The sequence below is a fragment of the Salvelinus fontinalis genome, chromosome 38 (genome assembly GCF_029448725.1).
Source record: "Salvelinus fontinalis isolate EN_2023a chromosome 38, ASM2944872v1, whole genome shotgun sequence".
Taxonomy (NCBI): Eukaryota; Metazoa; Chordata; class Actinopteri; order Salmoniformes; family Salmonidae; genus Salvelinus; species Salvelinus fontinalis.
Window position 1 is genome coordinate 33,267,652 of NC_074702.1, and position 25,455 is coordinate 33,293,106.

General features: G+C 40.8%; 3 protein-coding genes across 8 annotated transcripts in view; 1 reads left to right on the top strand and 2 right to left on the bottom strand.

Moving 5' to 3' along the window:
* The first annotated feature begins 382 nt into the window (after positions 1 to 382).
* On the top strand, positions 383 to 18,211 carry rab42b (RAB42, member RAS oncogene family). The gene is made up of 2 exons (XM_055903551.1): positions 383 to 1,605; positions 17,326 to 18,211. The coding sequence occupies exons 1-2, from the start codon at positions 1,388 to 1,390 to the stop codon at positions 17,765 to 17,767; spliced, it is 660 nt and encodes a 219-aa protein (XP_055759526.1). The 5' UTR covers positions 383 to 1,387; the 3' UTR covers positions 17,768 to 18,211.
* Position 18,212: 1 nt separating this feature from the next.
* On the bottom strand, positions 18,213 to 23,387 carry LOC129837409 (transcription initiation factor TFIID subunit 12-like). 6 transcript variants are annotated; one of them, XM_055903556.1, is made up of 7 exons: positions 23,270 to 23,387; positions 22,208 to 22,321; positions 21,774 to 22,024; positions 21,281 to 21,358; positions 21,031 to 21,145; positions 20,454 to 20,542; positions 18,213 to 19,024 (listed from the first exon to the last, which is right to left on the bottom strand). In XM_055903556.1, exons 3-7 carry the CDS (start codon positions 21,942 to 21,944, stop codon positions 18,989 to 18,991), a joined length of 489 nt encoding a protein of 162 aa, XP_055759531.1. In that variant the 5' UTR covers positions 21,945 to 22,024; positions 22,208 to 22,321; positions 23,270 to 23,387; the 3' UTR covers positions 18,213 to 18,988. The 6 variants fall into 6 exon arrangements, with proteins under 6 accessions (XP_055759531.1, XP_055759530.1, XP_055759529.1 ...); XM_055903555.1 differs by lacking the exon at positions 23,270 to 23,387 and adding an exon at positions 22,914 to 23,086 and having other exon boundaries at positions 22,231 to 22,321; XM_055903554.1 differs by lacking the exon at positions 23,270 to 23,387 and adding an exon at positions 22,914 to 23,086.
* Positions 23,388 to 23,635: 248 nt separating this feature from the next.
* The window catches only part of si:dkey-34d22.1 (discoidin, CUB and LCCL domain-containing protein 1), a 29,392-nt gene continuing 27,572 nt past the window's right edge, over positions 23,636 to 25,455 (bottom strand). The window contains exon 15 of the mRNA XM_055904000.1: positions 23,636 to 24,986. Within this exon, the coding sequence (XP_055759975.1) occupies positions 24,547 to 24,986 (440 nt within the window). The 3' untranslated portion in view covers positions 23,636 to 24,546. The remainder of the gene's footprint in view (positions 24,987 to 25,455) is intronic.

The following is a 25,455-nucleotide window of genomic DNA, read 5'->3' on the forward strand; positions in this document are numbered from 1 at the left end:
GATGCGGGGAAGCTAAAAATGGCTAGATTTTTGACTATTTTTAAGCAATTGAATGCAACATATCGGCATTACTATGCCCCCCTTTTTTAAATAGTATTCTTCAAAGTGAAACTTTGGCCGAGAACACTAAGAAACAACAGTGCGAATACAGTTTGACAATATGTAAATGTAGTAAGAGATGTATGTGCTTGTCAATTTCCCTCAGAAAAAAACACCCAGCCAGGTGTTATTGAATAAAACAGTGATGCACTAATGAATGGAAGATGAAAATTAAAAATCGGTGTGAATTTTATCCATCTTTCATTCTGCACTATTTCAATATCATCCTTCACATTTTTTTATAACTGAAAAAGAAAACCTTGAAAATAACTTTTATAATTGATTGAGATCAGCTTTGATATAAGACTAGTGATATTCTGTGACCCTGAACAGACCACCCTTTTCAGTGTGCACCAGTCCCTCTTGTTTCCAATGACAATCCTTACAGCTGAACGTGCAAGTTCCTGTCTTGACTTGAGAGTCATCGATTTGACAACCTATTAAATGAAGCTCAGTTTACGTATCCTGAGCTATTAAAATCCCATGTAGCCCCTCCGTGTGAGTCCTCGGGAGAGTTTAGGTTGTATTGTTGTCCACTTCCCTTTTTCAGAGGCTCAACTGTACCCATATAGTGGGCTATGGGGGAGGCTACAATTCAATGTAAGTTTCCTGACAGCTTGATATAAAATGAGTGCTTGCAACCCATGTCATATTCTTATTTAGTGAAACATACTGTCAAATAGTGATAACAGGAAATACATGATTCAGGGCAGAATGCACCCTTTCCCTTCAGAGAGCCGCAACTCTCCTTTTCTCTCTTTCCATCTGCACACCCCTCCCTTTCCATTGGAGAGCCCTCCCTCTCACACTCGTGCACCTCTCCCTTTGTCAAGTATCAAGTTTAAACAGGCAAACTTTGGAAGTCCCCACCCCTACCAAACACTCATGCACGCATGCACATGCTTGTACAATATCAGTCAAGATCTACATGAAGGAGGACGGCAGCGTAACAACTTAAGAACTCTGGGATGGACATTCTTACACGGGTGCTTTCACTGAGGATTTGAGGAGCAAGCACACACACTGAGCCAAACACACTTTCGCAGCAGGGGATCAACAATGTAAGGGTGCTTCCTGGCTGCTGACACTACGGACAGAGACTGTTCTATGTGGGAGCCGTGAGGAGTGCTGAGAAGTGCCTCTCGCACTATTTCTCCTCAGAGGGAGCGTCGAGGAACCAGCTCCAGCTTGTCAAAACCCTATCAGCCTCTGGCTTCCTGAGGGGAATCCCTCTCTCCATATCTCCCTCCATCTGCCCTATCCCTCTCTACAGTCCCCAGCAGCTGCTATGGACCTGACTCTGTGGCAGTACCAGTTCAGGATCATCATGTTAGGGGACTCGACAGTGGGCAAGTCGTCCCTGCTGAAGCGTTACACAGAGGAGATGTTTCTGGACTGCATCAACCAGACGGTAGGGGTGGACTTCTACGTGCACTTCCTGGAAGTGGAGCCTGGCGTTAGGGTCAAACTGCAGTTCTGGGACACAGCAGGCCAGGAGAGGTTCAGGTAAAGAACAGTACTGTTATGTATTACCACAACACATTCATTCAGCCTACAACATCACTCAATTCTGCTACTTTTCTGACTTGAGGGATCTGCTTTCTACTCCATGGCATAAATCCTGTAAATACATGATTACCATACACCCAAGCCACTGCCTGTTCACCCCGCTATCATCCAGGAGGTGAGGTCAGTACAGGTGCATCAAAGCTGGGACCGTCCGACTGAAAAACAGCCATCACTAGCACATTAGAGGTTGCTGCCTATAGGCATAGACTAGGAATCCCTGCCCACTTTAAGGAATGAAACACTAGTCACTTTAATAATGTTTACATATCTGGCATTACTCATCTCATATGTATATACTGTATTCTATATTCTACGGTATCTTAATCACTTAATGTTTACATATCTGGCATTACTCATCTCATATGTATATACTATTTTTCTATACTATTCAACTGTATCTTAGTCTGTTCCGCTCTGACATCGATCGTCCATATATGTATATAGTCTAAATTCATTTCTACTTAGATTTGTGTGTATTGGCTATATGTTGTGTAATTTGTTAGATATTACTGCACTGTCAGAGCTAGAAGCACAAGCATTTTGCAACACCTGCAATAACATCTGCTAATCACGTGTATGTGACCAATACAATTTGATTTGATTTTAATGCTATGATCTGCACAAACTGGGTATTTTACAGAGGCTCAGGGGGATAGGATTGTTCCCATAAAAGGACAATTCTTACTAGTAAGAACTAACCATATTGACAACAGGAAATACAAGGCTTGCCTTGATATGGAGCAGAATGCACCCTTCCCTTCAGAGAGCTGCAACTTCCCCTCTCTATTTCCCTTCTCTGCACACCGCTACAATGTGCATGCAAATGCAATACCCTGATAAAGTACCTGCTCTTTGATTTGGGTATTTTCCACAATAGGAGTATTCATCAGTCTTTGTCTAAAGGAAAATCCAACAAATACAATATAACCTATATGGGAGTAAGGTGCATCAGACCCGCTCTCCTTACAGAATGTAATGAACACCGGGTAGACACCCGTCTGCAGATACCGTAGATATGTAGGTAGGTTGCTGTATTCAATGTGAATAAAATATTCACATCTGCTCTATTTCGTATTTCTAACTTTAATGCTATGAACATTCCAGCCCGGGTTAGGTCAATTCCAATTTCATTTGAAATGTTTAATTCAATTTGAGTCTTCACATTATGGCATTGGAATTTAATTGGAATTAGAATTCCGTTGGAATTGTAAATTGGAATTGAATAGTCTCTGAATTCAAAGGCTGACCTGGAAATGTAATTGAATGATATTTACAGGGAGAGTGAATTGAATTAGATTTGAATTTGTGGAATTAACTCAAACTGAATAAGACCAAGATTGTGCTCACATGTGTTCTGATCATCCATCCAATCCTCTGTGACTCACCACAGCCAAACAAAATATTCCCTGTGAATCAATGGTTAGGAGTTTCTTTTAACTGTCACATACTTGCACATTTGACCATAGTGCAAGCATTCCTTATAGTCTGGTTTATCATTATCTGTCTCCCTCTCTACCCCATGAGTTGATATTCAGTGTTGGGGAGTAATAAACTACATATAGTTAATCTAGGAATTTAACTACATTTTGCTGTAGTTTGGTGGTAGTTGAACTACATAAAAACCTTGGTAGTGTTTTCAATAGTTAACTTTTTTGTTGTTGCTATTTTAGAGGTGTAGCTAACTACACAATACTTTTTGGCAAATATAAATCTGATTAAAGTAGGTAAGAATTGTCTTTCTTTTTGTCATCATACCTGCCTAATTGTCACTCGAAACAGTTTTTGTGTTTAATAGGCCAAGTTACACATTCTGTTAAAAGCCCAATGCAGATGTTCTTATATCAATAACAAATACTTTCTGCGTAACAATTAAGTATCTTACTGTAATAGACTTCCATTAAAATGGGCAAAAATAGCTTTTTAGCAAAAAAACTGAAAACTAGCTGTTATTGGCTAATTTACTGCATGGTGATGTCACCATTGAAAGCCAACCCCCCCACTCATGCAAACCTGATGATTAGATGGTCCTGTGGAGATTGTATTTTCAACCAGCAACTATCAGGAAATAACACTGATCGACTTTTACAGTGTTAGTTTCATCAGCTGGAAAAACTGAATTTTGGGACTGGGACTCAGTGGATGTGATAATTTATCAAAAAGTAGTTTGGATGTAGTGAATTACTTTTTCAAAGTAACTTTAGTTAAATCAATCATATTTTTCTTAAGGGTAGCTTTAGTGAAGCTTAATTTCTTCCAGTGTGAAGTAATCGATAGCTTGGTAAACTATATTTTTAGAGTAGCTTCCCCAACACTGTTGATATTATTCAGTGACGAAAAGTGACAAGTTTATTTCCATTTGCAAGAGTGAGAGAAACAATCTACTTAATCCTCTCTGTGGGGGGGGGGGGGGGGGGGGGTGTACAACGGTAGACCCCTTAAGGCATGCCATTTGAATAATTCAAAAGCCGTCCCTCTGTAAAAAACCTGGCCCATGTTACATATGGTGGTAGTTTTTGCCTCGTTACACATGGTGGTAGATTTTGCATCTTTTTTTTGGCTTGCTCCTCAAGAAATGCTAGCGGCCATGACAGAAGCCAAATGTGAGTTGGCTTGGGGGTGTGGTTGATGTGGGTGTTAATTGGGTGTGTCCTTGCAACCACCAAGACACACCCATCTATCAGTACCTTGCCCGCAGCTGTTTCCCCCCACTCAAAGAAGAGTTCAATAACTACAGGCAGATGTATGGTGAGATGCCGGAGGAAACTTTGAATAGGTCAGTAGCCTACAGAATAATATGAGAAGAATGCATTTGCTGAATTTATGTAGATATTCTAAACTAAGTGTTTTGATAACTTGCAAATGTAGTAACAGGTCCATGTAGAATAAACAAGACTTTACATAATACCATAGAATCACTGTTCTGCTTATATAACAATGTGCACCTTTCATCATTCATTGTCATTCCCAGCAGATACAGATACTGTGCCTATCAACATTTTGTCTGGTGGTAATGGGGCTACCATGGTAACATGTCAGAGTGGTCATACCTTCCTATATGGTGTCCTGTATACACCAGGAGTTACCTGATCCTGGTGCAGAATACACTGGGCTTCTCCCTCCCCATATTGACTGATACCATTCAATTCAATAATAAAAAAAAGACAATAAGTAAACATTTTCTAGTAAAATGTTCATGCCAAGTACCAGGTCTCTCTCCATTTAGAGACATCAGTATGAAGCCTGTCTGTCGTTCTGGACTTCATCACATCATATTGCAAGTATCCATGATCTGGCTCCATACATGTTTCTGTGAACACATACACACATAGTCACCAATGGAAGTTAGGATAGGTAATAGGTAACAAACAGGTACTACAGTGCATTCGGAAAGTATTCAGACCCCTTGACTTTTTCCACATTTTGTTACGTTACAGCCTTATTCTAAAATGGACTAAATACATATTTTTCTTCTTCAATCTGCACACAACACCCCATAATGACAAAGCGAAAACATGTTTTTTGAATTACCTTATTTAAATAAGTATTCAGACCCTTTGCTATAAGACTCGAAATTGAGCTCAGGTGCATCCTCTTTCCATTGATCATTTGACCACAGGCCACACTGAGTAATCGGGGGAGAAGGGCCTTGGTCAGGGAGGTGACCAAGAACCGGATGGTCACTCTGACAGAGCTCCAAAGTTCCTCTGTAGAGATGGGAGAACCTTCTAGAAGGACAACCATCTCTGCAGCATTCCATCAATCAGGCCTTCATGGTAGAGTGGCCAGACGGAAGCCACTCAGCGGCAGGGACTGGGAGACTAGTCAGGATAGAGGGAAAGATGAACAGAGCAAAATACAGGGAGATCCTAGATGAAAACCTGCTCCAGAGTGATCAGGACCTCCGACTGGGTCGAAGGTTCACCTTCCAACAGGACAATGACACAGCCAAGACAACGCAAGAGTGGCTTCGGGACAAGTCTCTGAATGTCCTTGAGTGACCTAGCCAGACTTGAACCCGATCTAACATCTCTGGAGACCTGAAAATAGCTGTGCAGCGACGCTCCCCATCCAACCTGACAGAACTTGAGAGGATCTGCAGAGAAGAATGGGAGAAACTCCCCAAATACAGGTGTGCCAAGTTTGTACCCAACAAGACTTGAGGCTGTAATCGCTGAAAAAAGGTGCTTCAACAAAGTACTGAGTAAAGGGTCTGAGTACTTATGTAAATGTAATATTTTTACATTTGCAAACATTTCTAAAAAACCTGTTTTTGCCTTGTCATTATGGGGTATTGTGTGTAGATTGATGAGGAAAAACAATTGAATCAGTTTTACAATAAGGCTGTAACGTAAGAAAATGTGGGAAAAGTCGAGGGGTCTGAATACTTTCCGAAGGCACTGTATAACCAAGTTTCCATCCAAACTTTTTATGTGAGTAAAATACGAAAAAATGCTACGACAGTGCTACCCAGGAGCACGATACAGGACATCACAAAGCTTCTATCGACTGTTTTACGACAGATGCCGGGAGCTGACACTGTCGTAGTCAAACTACATCAGGAGGGCTAGCTCAGAACATCAGAACATGGCTTTTAAAGAACTGATTTTAGCATTAAAAGACTCGCCAATCATTTCAGGTTCATTTCAGGTCCAGTACCATCGTTGGGTGTGAACGATTCAGCAGACTACTGGCATTATACATCTGGCTAAAAGATTATTGTAGCTCTGCTGGAGTCACTTTTATAGATAACTTTGACACCTTCTGGAAACAGAAAATATTCTACAGGAATGATGGAGTCCATCGAAATCATCTTGGCTCTTGGACTCTGTCCATGCATTTCAAGGCTAAGTTGAAACAATGACTTATTAATGACACAAGACCAGCTCAGTTAATCCCTACCATTGTGACATTGAGTCGTCATAATGCTGCATCAAATGTACATTATCCTAGGGGCGTTGGCAGACACAATGTAAGTAACTTAATGTATGTCCCCCTAATTGCCCTGAATGCCTTTGTTAATCCTACAGCTATTGGATGCAGTAATCATGAGCCTATGAACCAGAGTTACACTGTTAACACTGAGGCGGTGTGCTCTAGTAAAAAGACCACTTTGTGCAGCTCACCCTGCACTATCAGCTCCAATATAAGTAACCCGAGCAAGTCTACTTCTGATAAGCTTCCCAGTAAAGCATTCAAAACAATCAAGCAACCCAGAAAAGTGCTAAAATAGCCCATATTAACATGCAGCCTGAGAAACAAGGTCCATGAAGTCAATAACTTGCTTGTAACAGATGACATTCATATTATATCTCTGAAACTCACTTCGATAATGCCTTTGATGATACAGTGGTAGCAATACATGGTTATAACATTTACCGAACAGACAGAAATGCCAACGGGGGGCGGGGTTTGTGGTCTATATAAAGAACCACATTCCTGTAAAGCTTAGAGACGATCTAATGTTAAATACTGATTAAGTAATATGGCTACAGGTTCATCTGCCTCACCTAAAGCCCATTCCTCTGGGAAGCTGCTATAGACCAACAAGTGCTGACAGTCAGTATCTAGATAATGTATGTGATATCAACAGAAAAGTATATTTTCTGGGTTTAAATATTTAAGATTTAAATATTGACTGGCTCTCAACAGCTGCCCACTGAAGAAAAAACTTCAAACTGTAACCAGTGCCTGCAACCTGGTTCAGGTTGTTAGTCAACCTACCAGGGTATTTACAAACAGCACAAGAATGAAATCATCAATATGTACTGATCACATCTTTACTAATGCTGCAGAAATTTGTTTTAAATCAGTATCAAAATCCATAGGATATAGTGATCACAATATAATAGCCATATCTAGGAATACCAAAGTTCCAAAGGCTGGGGCTAATATAGTGTATAAGAGGTCATACAATAAGTTGTGTAGTGATTCATATGTTGATGATGTAAAGAATAATTGCTGGTCTGTGGTTTGTATTGAGGAGCAACCAGAGGCCGCACTTGACACATTTATGAAATTGCTTATTCCGGTTACTAATAAGCATGCACCCATTAAGGAAATGCCTGTAAAAACAGTTAAATCCCTGTGGATTGATGAGGAATTAAAAAATTGTATGGTTGAGAGGGATGAGGCAAAAGGTATGGCAAATATATCTGGCAGCCCAACTGATTGGCAAACTTATTGCAAATTAAGAAATCATGTGACTAAGCTAAATAAAAACAAAAAGAAACTATACTATGAAACAAAGATAAATTATATAAAGAATGATAGTAAAAAGCTTTGGAGCACCTTAAATGACATTTTTTGGGGAAAAAAACGAAAAAGCCAACTCAACCATTATTCATTGAATCAGATGGCTCATTTATTACAAAACCCACTGATATTGCCAACTACTTTAATGACTTTTTCATTGGCAAGACAAGCAAACTTAGGGATGGCATGTCAGCAACACACGCTGACACTACACATCCAAGTGTATCTGACCAAATTATGAAAGAGAAGAATTGTACTTTTGAATTCCATAAAGTCAGTGTGGAAGAGGTGAAAAAATGATTGTTGTCGATCAACAATGAGAAGCCACCGGGGTCTGATAATCTGGATGGAAAATGACTGAGGATAATAGTGGACGATATTGCCACTCCTATTTGCCACATTTTAAATTTAAGCCTTCTAGAAAGTGTGTGCCCTCAGGCCTGGAGGGAAGCTGAAGTCATTCCGCTACCCAAGAAAAGGAAAGCCCCCTTTCCTGGCTCAAATAGCCGACCAATCAGCCTGTTACCAACCCTTGTGTTCGACCAGATACAATGCTATTTCACAGTAAACAAATTGACAACAGACTTTCAGCACGCATATAGGGAAGGACACTCAACAAGCACAGCACGATTGATGATTGGCTGAGATAAATTTATGATAAAAATTATTGTGGGGGCTGTCTTGATAGACTTCCGTGCAACTTTTGACATTATCGATCATAGTCTGCTGTTGGAAAAATGTATGTGTTATGGATTTACACCCCATGCTATAATGTGGATAAAGAATTACTTGTCTAACAGAACATGGAGGGTGTTCTTTAATGGAAGCCACTCAAACATAATCCGGGGAATTCCCAGGGTAGCTGTTTAGGCCCCTTGCTTTTTTCAATCTTTACTAACGACATGTCACTGGCTTTGACTAAGGCCAATGTGTCTATGTATGTGGATGACTCAACACTATACATGTCACGTCCTGACCATAGTTCTTATGTGTTTTGCTTGTTTAGTGTTGGTCAGGACGTGAGCTGGGTGGGAATTCTATGTTGTGTGTCTAGTTTGTCTGTTTCTATGTTCAGCCTAATATGGTTCTCAATCAGAGGCAGCTGTCAATCGTTGTCCCTGATTGAGAATCATATATAGGTGGCTTGTTTTGTGTTGGGTTTTTGTGGGTGGTTGTTTCCTGTGTCAGTGTTTGTGCCACACGGGACTGTGACGGTTAGTACGTTTAGTTATTTTTGCATAGTGTCTTGTCTTTGTTTCTATTAAATCATGGAAACTTACCACGCTGCACATTGGTCCTCTGATCCTTCTCACCTCTCCTCGTCCGATGAGGAGGACGACTTAGACTGCCGTTACAATACACGTCAGCTACTACAGCGACTGAAATGACTACAACACTTAACAAAGAGCGTCAGTTAGTTTCGGAATGGGTAACAAGGAATGAGTTATTCCCAAATATTTCCTAAAGTATTGTATGTGGGACAAATCATTCACTAAACCCTAAACCTCAACTACACCTAGTAATGAATAATGTGGAAATTGACCAAGTTCAGGTGACTAAACTGCTTTGAGTAACTCTGGATTGTAATCTGTCACGGTCAAAACATATTGATACAACAGTAGCTAAAATGGGGAGAAGTTTGTCCATAATAAAGCGCTGCTCTGCCTTCTTAACAACACTATCAACAAAGCAGGTCCTACAGGCCCTGGTTTTGTCGCACCTAGACTACTGTTCAGTAGTGTGGTCAGGTGCCACAAAGAGGGACTTGGGAAAATTGCAGTTGGCTCAGAACAGGGCAGCACGGCTGGCCCTTAAATGTACATGGAGAGCTAACATTAATGACATGCATTTCAATCTCTCATGGATCAAAGTGGAAGAGCGATTGACTTCCTCATTACTTGTTTTTGTAAGTGGTGTTGACAAGCTGAATGTACCGAGCTGTCTGTTTAAAATACTAGCACACAGCTCAGACACCCATACATACCCCACAAGACATGCCACCAGAGGTCTCCTAACAGTCCCATAGTCCAGAGCAGACTATGGGAGGCGCACAGCACTCTACATAGAACCATGACTGCATGGAACTCTATTCCACTTCAGGTAACTGATCCAGGCTGTATCACAACCCGGCCTTGATTGGGAGTCCCATAGGGCGGCACACAATTGGCCCAGCATCGCCCGGGTTTGGCCGGTGCCGTCCGTCATTGTAAAAACTAATTTGTTCTTAAATGACTTGGCTAGTAAAAGAAAGGTTAAATTAAAAAAATGTAAAACTGATGCAAGCAGAAGAATCAGATTTAAAAAAAAAAAACAGGTAAAACTACACCTTATGGAACAGCAGGGACTGTGAAGCAACACAAACACAGGCACAGACACATGCATACACACACACGATAACATACGAACTATACACACATGTACACATGGATTTTGCGCTGTAGATATGTGGTAGTGGAGTATGGGCCTGAGGGCACACACTTAGTGTGTTGGGAATTCTGCAATGAATATATTGTAATGTTTTTAAAATGGTGTAACTGCCTTCATTTTGCCGGACCCCAGGAAGAGTAGCTGCTGCCTTGGCAGCACCTAATGGGGATCCATAATAAATACAAATATAAAACCTGATTACTGCATTCACCTTTCTATTTCACTTCAGATATCTGGCTAGCGATTATAGTGATAATGCTAGCGATGATAGTGATAATGATGATCAAAATATACATAACCAGCAGTCTATGGTCTAGCTATCAGTGCACTCACCACCTATTCAGCGTGATAGGGTCCTTCGGCAGGGCATGCTGGCCCTTCGGCAGGGCATGCATAGTTGGTCAATCCATATAGGGCTTTTCGGTCTCAAATGGCTGTAATCCTTTGAACACGTTGGGGGTGATGAAACAACAAAGGCCTATTCAATGAGGGGGTTCATTTATCTGGCCCGGATTACCCTGGTAGGAGGAGTTTGAACAGGGTGAAAAGTGATTGTCGTTGTGGAACTGTGCTGCCTCCCAGGTGTGAGCCAGGTGCCCCGCTCTGCTAAATGGTGAAGTCGGCTCAAAACAAAAGTGAAGTAATCAATCACGTTGAGTGATTAAGTAGGATCCTCTGTTTTCACAAGCAAAAGGGATTGCTTTTTATAAAGATGCTGGTAACACTTGACACGCAGCGTCATAACATGTTATGACACAGTCATAACCAACACATAATATGTCACAACAGCTCACATAACTTGTTATAACCGGTCATAATATGGTCATAACACTGTCATGACACATGTATTTAGATCTGTTGTGACATACAGTATATTGTGTTATTTTATGGCTGGTTTTGAGAGTGTCAAAACCCACAAAACGTACCACACACGGCAAAACATTATATTACACCATGAACAAGTAGGCTATGTTATATAACATTTTCTGAAATTGACCATATTGAATTATCATTTTAATTGTGCACACATTGATGTCAGACATGCACCTACCCCAATGCTCGTTTTCTGATGACTGGGATGAATGCAGGAGCAGATTTCAGGAGCAGGACAAGACACCCTCTTTTTGACTGATGACTGATATAAGGGCATGTACGTGATAGGGCTGTCTGGCTTATATGATTATGATGGTCATAATGCTTCTTGACAGTGTCATAAAGTTTATTTTCTTAGTCCAATTGAAGTGACTCAGGATGGTCATAATGCTTTATGATGTGTGAAAGTGTATTTTCTACAAGTTATTTAAAATATGGTGGGACAAAAACATGACTGTAAAGAATTCATTACAATAACAACAAAGGACTTAAGAAACAAACTTTCAAACGCAAGGAAACTTCTTGGTAGGGAAAAAACATTTGAATAAATGTGGGTTTTAACACTCTTATGTAGGTTTCATAACCAGCCATAAAATAACTTAATATATATCACAACAGGTGTAAATATATGGGTCATGACAGTGTTATGACAATAATATGACAAGTAATGTCAGCTGTTTTGACATATGATATGGTTATGACCGTGTTATGGAGCCGGGTTTCAAGTAAAGTGTTACCAAAATGCTTTATCTGCCTTCCCAATGAAAACTAGTTTGAAAATTCAAATCTTTATTTTATGGAAAAGAGATGCTGTATGTTTCTGGACGATGCACCTAGCTGCCTTGTTGACAACATGACCGAGCAGCGCAGATTACTGTTTTAAGAAGGGCGCTCCTCCCCGCTTTTGCCCAATGACATGACGGGCCATTGCCCTATTCAGCCAGAAAACATTAATGGAAGCCTCTCTAATGCAAATTTGGTGGAGTGTGGTGTACTGCAGGGCAGCCGGCTTGGACCATTATTGTTTTCTGTGTTTACTAATGACCTTCCACTGACCTTGAACAATATCCTCCTAGAGTCTGTTGAAGCACCGGTGCGTCAATCTAAGTAACGTAATAAAAAAAATCCCATCAAAATCCTTCACTTTAACCTAGAGGTATCTGTTTTTTGCATGGGCTGCGTCTCGATCCACCGCATCCGCCTATGACGGCCATCAGCCGATCTACAGCAGTGTTTGTCAGATCATGAGACAACCCAAAAATCGGTCTTCTCACGAAAGCGTCTGTGGCATCCAAAACTAATATGACCATGCTATGGAAAGATGAGACTCTCACAAACACAATGGTGGTCTCCGTTTTGTACTACGACCTCCTCGAGTGTAACAGGACTCATTTGAAGGTAACCGGTACTGGTTTTAAAAAAATGAATGTGAGTATGGAGGTAGTTTAGACTCAACACTATACACGTCGGTAGCAACAGTAAATTAAATAACTGACACCCTTAACATAGAGCTGCAGTCCATTTTAGAATGGGTAACTAGCAATAGGCTAGTAGTAGCTATCTCAAGCATCTCAAGCATAATTTTTGAGACAAAACATTCACTCAACCCTAAACCTCATCTGGATCTATTGTTGACTAATGCGGCTATTGAGCAAGTTGAAGAGACTAAACCGCTGGCTGTCACCCTAGATAGCAAGTTATCGTGGTCAAAACATATAAACTCAATGGTTACTAAAATGGGATGACGTCTGTCCATAAGGCATTGCTCTGCTTTCTTGATATCTCAGTCAACCAGACTCAGGCTCTAGTTTTGTTGCACCTGGTCTACTGTCCAATTGTGTGGTCAGGTGCAGCAAAGAAAGACATAGGTGAGTTGCAGTTGGTCCAAATCAGAGCAGCACGTATTTCTCCTGCATGTCATTGTGGTCCTGTATGGCTCATTTGGTGGAGTATTGCTCTTGCACCGCCAACCCATACGGAAAATGTATGCACGCATGACTGCAATTTGCATCTGCTAAATGGCATATGTATTAGTATATATTATATACACTAGATGACCAAAAGTATGTAAACACCTGCTTGTGGAACATCTCATTCCAAAATCATGGGTATTGATATGGAGTTGGTCCCCCCTTTGCTGCTATAATAGCCTCCTTTTTTTCTGGGAAGGCTTTCCACTAGATGTTGGAATATTGCTGCGGGGACTTGCTTCCATTCAGCCACTAGTGCATTAGTGAGGTCGGGCACTAATGTTGGGTGATGAGGCCTGGCTCGCAGTCGGCGTTCCAATTCATCCCAAAGGTGTTCGATGGAGTTGAGGTCAGGGCTCTGTGCAGGCCAGTCAAGTTCTTCCACACCAATCTCGAAAAAACATTTCTGTATGGACTCTGCTTTGTGCACGGTGGCATTGTCATGCTGAAACAGGAAAGGGCCTTCCCCAAACTGTTGTCACAAAGTTGGAAGCACAGAATCGTCTAGAACGTCATTGTATGCTATAGTGTTAAGATGTCCCTTCCCTGGAACTAAGGAGCCTGAACCATGAAAAACAGCTCAGACCATTATTCTATCTCCACCAAACTTTACAGTTGGCACTATGCATTGGGGCAGGTAGCTTTCTCCTGACATCTGCCAAACCCAGAAATGTCAGTCGGACTGCCAAATGGTGAAGCATTATTCATCTCTCCAGAGAACGCATTTCCACTGCTCCAGAGTCCAATGACGGCAAGTTTACACCACTCCAGCCGACGCTTGGCATTGCGCACAGTGATCTTAGGCTTGTGTGCGGCTGCTCGTCCATGGAAACCCCTTTCATGAAGCTCCAGACGAAAAGTTATTGTGCTGATGTTGCTTCCAGAGGTAGTTTGGAACTCAGTAGTGAGTGTTGCATCCGAGGACAGCAGTTTTTTACGCGCTACGCACTTCAGCACTTGGCGGTCCCGTTCTGTGAGCTTGTGTGGCCTACCACTTCTCCGCCAAGCCGTTGTTGCTCCTAGACGTTTCCACTTCACAATAACAGCACTTACAGTTGACCGGGGCAGAAGTTTTACTAAGTGACTTGTTGGAAAGGTGACATCCTATGACGGTGTCACGTTGAACGTCATTGAGCTCTTCCGTAAGGCCTTTCTACTGCCAATGTTTGTCAATGGAGATTGCATGGCTGTGTGCTTGATTTTATACACCTGTCAGCAACGGATGTGGCTGAAATAGCCGAATCCACTTATTTGAAGGGGTGTCCACATACTTTTGTATAAATGGGGTAAATTCGGGTTCCTGAGTGGCGCAACGGTCTAAGGCACTACATCTCAGTGCTAGAGGCATCACTACAGACACCCTGGTTTGAATCCAGGCAGTTTCACAACTGGCCGTGATTGGGAGTCCCATAGGGCGGCGCACAATTGGTGCAGCGTCTTCCATGGTTGGCCGGTGTAGGTCGTTATTGTAAATAAGAATTTGTTCTTAACTGACTTGCCTAGTTAAATAAAAGTAAAAGAATATATATATATTATGTCAATCTCTCCTGGCTCAAAGTTGAGGAGATATTGACTGCATCACTATTTGTCACAGTTCGGACATTCATTGATATTACACAAGACATGCAAACAGAGGTCTCTTCTAGAGGTCGACCAATTATGATTTTTCAATGACAATACCGATTTTTTGGAGGACCAAAAAAGCCGATACCGATTTTTAGATATATATACAGTTGAAGTTGGAAGTTTACATACACTTACACGGTTTACATACACATACACGGTATCGCCGTTGAAAAATCATAATTGGTCGACCTCTAGAAGAGACCTCTGTTTGCATGTCTCTAGAAGAGACCTCTGAGTCATTAAAACTCGCTTTTTCAACCACTCCACAAATGTATTGTTAACAAACTATAGTTTTGGCAAGTCGGTTAGGATATCTACTTCGTGCATGACACAAGTCATTTTCCCAACAATTGTTTACAGACAGATTATTTCACTTATAATTCACTGTATCACCATTCCAGTGGGTCAGAAGTTTACATACACTAAGTTGACTGTGCCTTTAAACAGCTTAGGAAAATTCCAGAAAATTATGTCATGGCTTTAGAAGCTTCTAATTTACATGATTTGAGTCAATTGGAGGTGTACCTGTGGATGTATTTCAAGGCCTACCTTCAAACTCAGTGCCTCTTTGCATGACATCATGGGAAAATCAAAAGAAATCAGAAATTTTGTTTGACCTCGACAAGTCTGGTTCATCCTTGGGAGCAATTTCTAAACGCCTGAAGGTACCACGTTCATCTGTACAAACAATAGTACGCAAGTATTAACACCATGGGACCACACAGCCGTCATACTGCTCAGGAAGGAGAAGCATTCTGTCTCCTAGAGATGAACATACTTTGGTGCGAAAAGTGCAAATCAATCACAGAACAACAGCAAAGGACCTTGTGAAGATGCTGGAGGAAACAGTTACAAAAGTATCTATATCCACAGTAAAACGAGTCCTATATCGACATAACCTGAAAGGCCGCTCAGAAAGGAAGAAGCCACAGCTCCAAAACCGCCATAATAAAGCCAGACTACGGTTTGCAACTGAACATGGGGACAAAGATCGTACTCTTTGGAGAAATGTCCTCTGGTCTGATGAAACAAAAATAGGACTGTTTGTCCATAATGACCACCGTTATGTTTGGAGGAAAAAGGGGGAGGCTTGCAAGCCGAAGAACACCATCCCAAACGTGAAGCACGGGGGTATCATGTTGTGGGGGTGCTTTGCTGCAGGAGGGACTGGTGCACTTCACAAAATAGATGGCATCATGAGGGAGGAAAATTATGTGGATATATTGAAGCAACATCTCAAGACATCAGTCAGGAAGTTAAAGCTTGGTCACAAAGGGGTCTTCCAAATGGACAATGACCTCAAGCATACTTCCAAAGTTGTGGCAAAATGGCTTAAGGACAACAAAGTGAATGTATTGGAGTGGCCATCACAAAGCCCTGACCTCAATCCTATAGAAAATCTGTGGGCAGAACTGAAAAAGCGTGTGCGAGCAAGGAGGCCCACAAACCTGACTCAGTTACACCAGCTCTGTCAGGAGGAATGTGCCAAAATTCACCCAACTTATTGTGGGAAGCTTGTGGAAGGCAAACCGAAACATTTGACCCAAGTAAAACAATTTAAAGGCAATGCTACCAAATACTAATTGAGTGGATGTAAACTTCTGACCCATTGGGAATGTGACGAAAGAAATAAAAGCTGAAATAAATCATTCTCTCTACTATTATTCTGACATTTCACATTGTTCAAATAAAGTGGTGATCCTAACTGACCTACGACAGGGAATTTTTACTAGGATTAAATGTCAGGAATTGTGAAAAACTGAGTTTAAATGTATTTGGCTAATGTATATGTAAACTTCCGACTTCAACTGTATATACATTTGTAATAAATGACAATTACAACAATACTGAAAAGATTAACACTTTAATTTTAACTTAATATAATACATGAATAAAATCAATTTTGTCTCAAATAAATAATGAAACATCTTCAATTTGGTTTAAATAATCAAAAAACACAGTGTTGGAGAAGAAAGTAAATGTGCAATATGTGCCATGTAAAAAAGCTAACGTTTAAGTTCCTAGCTCAGAACATGAGAACATATGAAAGCTGGTGGTTCCTTTTAACATGAGTCTTCAATATTCCCAGTTAAGAAGTTTTAGGTTGTAGTTATTATAGGAATCACAGGACTATTTCTCTCTATACCATTTGTATTTCATATACCTTTGACTATTGGATGTTCTTATAGGCACTTTAGTATTTAGTCTACAATTGTAAGATATCCAGACACAATGCGTCTGACTACCTCTACTGAAACACTATTAGGGGTCGTTCAAAGAGGACGCCTATTCTGGAGAAACCTCCCTTCAATGAATACCACATCCTCTTTTGCAGATGCAATAGACAGAGTTCCTCCATACATAGTCAACATTTACCAATGTGTATAAGTTCATAGTAATTATCGCAATATATCTGCTGATCATTGATTCACATCCATAAATTGATTCCACTTTTTTTTTTTTTTTTACAATTTCTTTCACTTTTTGATATGTTTTTCTTTTCTCTCAGGTCAGTGACTCGGTCCTACTTCCGTAACTCAGTGGGGGGCCTGCTGGTGTTTGACCTGACTAACCGTGCCTCCTTTGAGCATGTGCAGGAGTGGCACGCAGAGGTGTGTCAACATGTGCAGCCCCACACGGTGCTGTTTGTACTTGTGGGCCACAAGAATGACCGGGTGGCCCAGGGAGAGCGGGTGGTGGGCCATAATGAGGCTGAGAAACTGGCAGGCCAGCTGGGGATGCCCTACATCGAGGCGTCGGCTAAGACTGGTCAGTGTGTGACGGAGGCTTTTGAGCTGCTGACCCGCCGAGTGTACCAGGGCCTGCTGAGTGGGGAGGTGCAGCTACAAGAGGGCTGGGATGGGGTGAAGTGCTTGGCTCCACGTGCAACCTTAGTACAGCTAAACAATCCCAAAATCAATATATCCAACAACAGAAGGTGCTGTTCCTGAGTTGGGTCTTTGGACTTGTGCTGTATTGTCATGTATGCCATGTCACAATGCCTCTCTTGAAAAACTGACTGCCATCTTGGATAAAAGATCATAAAATAATCTTGATTTGAGACTCTTCACCGGATGAGATTAAGTTTTACAAGATGGGCATTACCTATTGTGACAATTTGTCAGAACATGGAAATAGACATAACACATGTAAAATACTTGCAAGTGTGTGTACAGGGACTTTTCTGAAGGAGGTCATTAGTTTGTCCTCCAGAATCGAGAAACAAATACAGTGGTATTACAGTTATGGAAATCTAGTCAAATCTCTTTACCCTGAATAGTGATATACTGATGTAATCCATTTATGTTGAAAGTGAACTCCAAAATACTCATGTTCTTTCTCATTTGTTGGAACCTTGACTTAACAGTGAAATAAACACACAAATCAAATGCCAAGTGAAATATGAATCTTGTTTTATTTACGGAATAAAAAGAACAGGTTTAACTAAAACACTGCCATATAAAGTAAAACAAATGTTACTGCTTCCCTTCACATCCCCAAATAAGGACCATTACCCAACCCCATCTCACTGCAGTCTGGCGATACAAGCAATACTTCACATACTTATTATTTTTGAAAAATAATCAGTTAATTGTTGACATCTTATGAAAAACAATGTCCTGGGTAATTTTCTAATGAACTATGAACATGACATCAGATCCCTACAGCACACAAAAACATAGTGCCATGACAGTATCCTGAAAACTAACTAACTGCAAAAGGTGTACATTTCTGATGTTAGATGAAGGGGGTTTATGTGACAAAAACTAAACACAAACACATGCCAGACAAAATATAATAAAAAAAAGTGGGAAAGAGTATGGTAACCACCACCATATTGAAGGTGTGTGTGTTTGGCGGTTACCCCCTGAACAAAAAAAGTAAAGTTGAACAGATAATTCCAAAAACAAAACACTGTCCAAAAACAACACTCCATACCTGAGTGTACATTGACACTGAATGAGGAGTGTGTGATTTTGGCCAGTTTGTGGTGAAAAGCATTAAAAAAGGACAAGATATCAAAATACTTGTGCGATGATGGAGCTGACAAATCACACACAAAACCTGGGGGAGATGAAGACGTGGGTGAAAGAATGTCCCCCGTTATTAGAAATACACAGAGAAAAGACAAAAAGCACAGAGTGTTTGTGCGAGGCTGGTTCCAGGTCTTGCTACTTTTTGGTCGTTTTGCGGATCAATGCCATTCTCTGGATGAGACAAATGAAAAACATGCTCAATCACTATTGCACTTAGGTCATTTTTTCGTAGACATTCTTATCCAGAGCACCTTATAGTCACCGCATAATAAATTATTGAAAATATTTTCAATACTTCCTAAACAAACAATACACCACAAATAATAATAATTTAATACGTATACAGTGCTGTGAGAAAGTATTTTTGATAATGAATGTTATATCTTCAACCAAAACCTAATATTAGACAAAGGGAACCTGAGTGAACAAATAACATAACAATTACATACTTATTTCCAGTGGTGTAAAGTACTTAAGTAAAAGTACTACTTAAGTAGTTTTTTGGGTTATCTGTACTTTACTATTTAAATTTGACAACTTTTACTTCACTACATTCCTAAAGAAAATAATTTACTTTTTACTCAATACATTTTCCCTGACACCCTAAAGTACTCATTACATTTTGAATGCTTAACAGGACAGGAAAGGTCAAATTCACACACTTATCAAGAGAACATTCCTGTTCCGATCTGGCGGACTCACTAAACACAAATTTGTAAAGATGTCTGGCCCACTCTTCCATGCAGAATTGCTTTAACTCAGCAACATTTCAAGCATGAACTGCTCATTTCAAGTCCTGCCACAACATCTCAATTGGGATTAGGTCTGGACCTTGACTAGGCCATTCCAAAACTTCAAATGTGCTGCTTTTTAGCCATTTTCATGTAGACTTGATTGTATGTTTTGGATCATTGTCTTGCTGCATGACTCAGCTGCGCTTCAGCTCACAGACAGATGGCCTGACATTCTCCTGTAGAATTATCTGATACAGAGCAGAATTCGTGGTTCCTTCTATTAAGGCAAGTCGTCCAGGTCCTGAGGCAGCAAAGCATCCTAAAACTATCACACTACCATCCACCACCATGCTTGACCATCGGTATACAGTTCTTAACATGGAATGCAGTGTTTGGTTTTCACCAGGCATAATGGGACCCGTGTCATCCAAAAAGTTATACTTTTGACTCATCTGTCCATAGAACATTCTTCTAAGAGTCTTGATGATCATACAGGTGCTTTTTTAGCAAACTTGAGTCAACTTTTTCAATGAGATTTGGTTGCAGTCATTGCAGCTAAAGGTGGCACAACCAGTTATTGAGTGTAAGGGGGCAATTACTTTTTCCACACAAGGGAATTGGGTGTTGCATAACTTTGTTCATTAATAAAATAAGTATATCTTTCTTTGTTATTTGTAAACTCAGGTTCCCTTGATCTAATATTAGATTTTGGTTAAAGATACATTCAGTATCAAAAATAGAGAAATTCAGAAAGGGGGAAAATACTTTCACAGCACTGTACATTTAAATTATTGAACGTTTAGCACAATTCATTAGTACAAATTTGAACCCTGGGTGTGATCAAGATGAAAGTGTGACAAACAAACCTGTTTGTGGGCCTCTGTGGTACAAGCCTTCTTATACGGCCGAATCTCATCTGAACCATAGCCAGGAATCCACATGTTCCATTGGCGCTCTGTTGAGTGGCAGACAACACAGGGAGTGAGAATAAAAATCAAAGAGAAAATACACTCAACAGGAAATGGTCCATTAACTTCATCCATCTTTTAAATGCATCACTTTAAAACTCAAAACTGCTACACCCATGGCATGGCTCTCAAGACTCTGTTCATTTTTGCCATAGTAAATTAATCATTCCAGTAATGGAGACAAACACTGCTTATGCCACAATAGTTGCCAGGGCTCTACAGTGATACCATTTTACTCGCATATACACCAATATATTTTGCTGTGCGACCTGCAATTGCTATTTAGAAGCACCAGTACGCCTAGAAAAATGAAGGATTCTAGCGTTATTACCTCTAATACTGTGATCCTACATTTCTTTGTGTGCGCCAACATTACTCAACTGAGGCGCACACGTGCTCCTTGTAAAAAAGTTCAGCGTAGAGCCCCGACTGCTGCTCCAACCATCAGCCAGTATCAGCCTGTACTTTTACTCACCCAGGTGTAGCTGGACGTCCTTCACTTCTAAGGTGTTGGACTTGCGATGGCGGGCCAGCTGACAGGCAGCCGTCACCACACTGTCAATGAAGTCATCTGCAATCTGCAGCAGCATCTGAGAGGAAGACAGTTCGGGGAACCCAGGTCACAAGTGGTGAGGCTTCAAAACATTGCATGCACTAGTCTTTGCATTGTGGTTTTGGGACGCCATCTTCAGTGAGACACTTCTGAGCTACTGTAGTAAACATACCTCCTCCACATCCTCATCGAGCTGCTCATTGGGGTCAATCTCTCTTACTAGGTCCTGCAGCTTCTTTTTACTCAACACCTGAGTGGAGGGCAAACAGGTTGTTAGTCATAGTCAATGGTGCACTAGAGGCAGTGGCTACATATGCTCATTGTACACCCTGAAACTTGGCATCTGGCGAGGGAGATGAACATAGAAGGCATGTTTTTACAGAACCAACCAGCACATGAAACTTAAGGATTGGCGTCAATATATGCAAAGCCAAGTAGTAACTGTACCTTACAGTTGTAGTGAATTCTTTGAACAATTCTATTGAAAAACACCACCCAGCTGGAGTATACCAAGGTCGTGTTTATTTGCTACCAAATGGAAGAATCCGAACTGAAACAGGGAGGGACATCCTATCGAATAAAAAATATACATTTTCATTTTCTGTCACAAAACTTTTTACAACATGCCCCAGGTTGGTGATGAGGAGATGGATATGAGGACTCACCTGACTTCCTTCTGGGCTGATTCTGCCGGCAGGGCCAGGTGTGCCCATCACCTTCCCTGGAGCGGCGGCGCTGCTATTGGCCATGCTGGTGGCGAGAGGTGGTGTTGAGGAGGCCTCGGCTTTCACGGTGAAGAAGTTGGAACGGTTGGACTGTGGTTGGTACTGGGTCATAATCTTCCAGACCTAGGATGTCAGATGGCGGTGCCTCTCTCTGGGTCTGCACTGTCGTCGTAAGGACCAGGTCCGTGAAACTGGAATCGGAAGGGAAAAGTGTGGGACAAAAATCTTCTTAATTAAAATGTTAACTACAAAATGATATCGTGATTACTTGCATCAATGCAATCACATGAACGCTACAGAAACATAGCCAACCAAACAAGGGTCTCTTGCTGGTGCAAACTTGCATTAAAGGGTAACTACATCCCAAAACCCACATTTCTTCTATTTTTCCCCAGACCTCAAAAGTGGTCTCCTGGCATTGTTGTGGACTACAACATTAAGTGTGATTTTGAGCATGAAAACCTGAAAAGACTTGGAAAAGGAGAAACCTGGAAAAACAAAAAAGAGAAAACATAATTTGGGGAAATATTCTACAAATCTTATAGGGCCCTAGTCCTATCATGACATTTAGGTAGTTAGTTATTTCAAAATGTCAGACTAGCTAACTAAAAACCTAGCATGATATTTACTGGGTAGTTAAACAACAAATATCACACATTTCGGCTGGTAAACCAATAACATTACACCGTCTGTCAGTCTTACATTATTGCGTATGGGCATATCAACACTCAGGTGACAGCTATGTTTGTTGACTAGTTAGCTGGCTATGTTTGTTGACTAGCTAGCTGGCCGACTCATGTTAACTGGATAAATATTGATTGAGCACATGTTGATTGTTTGATATCGTGAGACAAGCGTTGAAATTAACCAGAAGAAGCCGTAGTCATGTTGAAAAACTAGTAACAAATGCATCGCAACCACAGCTAATTTCAGTTAACATCCGATAGTTAGCAGGCTAACATGATTTATCTAGGTAACGTTAACGTTACAGATTTAGCAAAGATTTAGCTTGAAGACACAGCGGTCACATTTTCCATGGAATGGTCCAAGCAAGCGTATCTACATATATAAAATAAATACCTTTATATTTCACTCGAAAGTTACATTTTAATGTCAAGCCATAAATGCAGCTAGCTTAACCTTAGCCGTCTTGCTAGCTAGTTATTAGCCAGCTAGATACCTGCTAACACAACATGGGGAGGATCTCAATTGCACACGTTCCTTTCTCTTTGCCTCCTTTTCAAAAACCCATTGGGGAAGAGGGTCAGAAGGGCGGGACCTCTGGCTTTCTCATCCAATGGGTTTTTGAGAAGGAGTGAGGACGCGAAGAGTAAATAATTGAGATCTTCCATAATCATAACGCTGTGCAAACTAGCTGGAAAAAATTACATGTAATCTCCCCAAGATATATATACGTATATGTTTTAAATACTTACCTGACAAAACAAACACTATCTCTCCATGTTTTGAACTAGCAAATTTAAGTCCACACAACACAAACCCGTCTATGGCTAGAAAGTCCGATTTTTTTCAGATCTTCCTATTTGAATAACTGTATTTCCGGTACACCCAAATTGACGTACTCCTGCCCCCAGTGTCTGATGAAGGAAATTTTACTCAATCTACAATATGAACGTGAACGCAATCCCCAAAAACTGATATCACGTGTAGCCTAGTCAATAACACACAACTGGTCAATGCGATTGTGTATGTTTAAATTTGGGCATAACATAATTTAATACTAAATGAAAAGGATTGGTCTTCATGTTTTCTTCACACATCACTTTCTTTACCACAAGATGTCAGCAAAGCACGTTTGTGTCAGTTTTATTCAATCACAACACACACTTTTATCTCTGTACACAAACATTTGTGGCCCAGATAAAATAGTGTTAAATATAATAGAAATAACTATATTCGTCACTGTATTTATTTTTCCAGTATAAAAATATTCACTTTTCAGTGTCATTCAGTTCACTCTGTGAACATGAAGTTCTCCTGAAAATTCTTTAAAGAATATCACAGTAAAAAACGAAAAATAGTAAGCATTATCAAAACAGATGAGTGAAATGGTGTCACAACTTGATACAAGATAATACACTGTAATCAGACAGTCATATTGCTGTTTCCAAGGCATGCTCTTTTTTTGTACAGCCCCTGTAAGAATGATTTAAACTGTATAACAAGTTCAGATTACACTTCAATGATCATTTCAGCTTTCAAATATGTTAAACTTTGATTTGTAATTTATATTTGACTTTTTGTGCTGTTTTATTTACAAAATATATTAGTTAATTGGAATCAACATATAGCCTATAGCCATCCAATGCTAAGCCATTAGACACATTTTCTTGTAAATAACAGGTCATCAATGTTGAACAGTACTGGTCATGAATGGTCCCTGCTTTGCCCATTAGGGGGCCCAAGGGGTGGGAGTGCCAAGCAGAGAGCCGCCAATGGTGCCACCAAGTGCAACCTGGTACACACAGACAATGAAAAGAAAAAGGCTGTGTGTACTAGGTTGGCCTCTATTCAATCCGTATTGCTGAAATTCAGGGTTACAGTGTGATTTAAATTTAAAGACAATGTTCCTGTGTTAGCGGAGACTGCATTCACAGTAAATGCTGCATGTATCGGCTCAATCGTAAATTACCTTTACATTTATAGCGTGCAATATGTAACACTTCAGCAATACTGGTTGAGCTTGCTGTATTCAGAAAGGCTCCTCATATGTGTGCTGTTGCAGGGAGTCAGACAACAGGGGCTCAGGCTCAGTGTAGACCACACTGGCCGGGAGTGGGCCTTTGGCATGGAGAGACGTAGTGCAATAGCCATTGGGCAACTCTCTGTGAGAGGGGCAGTCATACTGGGCCTGGGTTATTGTGGTCCTTGACCCTGTAGAAACCATAGGCAGTACATGTTTGTTGTTGTGTAGTGTCCCCTGTGGAGTTGCCAGATGGGGATCTGGGGGCTGGTCACTGAATGGGGTGGCATACTCGGGCTCCACGGTCAAGGGCTCAGTGTGCTCTAGGAGCTTTCCAGGGGTGTCATAGAGGTTGAAAGTGAAGGGGACGGTGTAGCCCTCCTCCGCTGCAGGCCGGAAGGTGGAGCCAAGCTTCTGCCCCCAAGCCATCACATCTGGCTCTGCATAGTCTGGGCAAGCAGAAACACAACAAACATGAATGTGTCATAGAGCTCACATATTATGTATAGTTCTATGAAGCACCAGAAACATATACAGTGGCAAGAAAAATGATGTGAACCCTATGGAATTACCTGGATTTCTGCTTAAATTGGTCATACAATTTGATCTGATATTCATCTAAGTCACAACAATAGACAAACACAGTCTGCTTAAACTAACTCACAAACAATTATACGTTTTCATGTCTTTTTTGAAAACACTGTAAACATTCACAGTGCAGGGTGAACCCTTGGATTTAATAACTGGTTGACCCTCCTTTGGCAGCAATAACTACAACCAAACATGTTCTGTAGTTGCGGATCAGACCTGCACAACGGTCAGGAGGAATTTTGGACCATTCCTCTTAACAAAACTGTTTCAATGCAGCAATATTCTTGGGATATCTGGTGTGAACCGCTCTCGAGGTCAAACCACTGC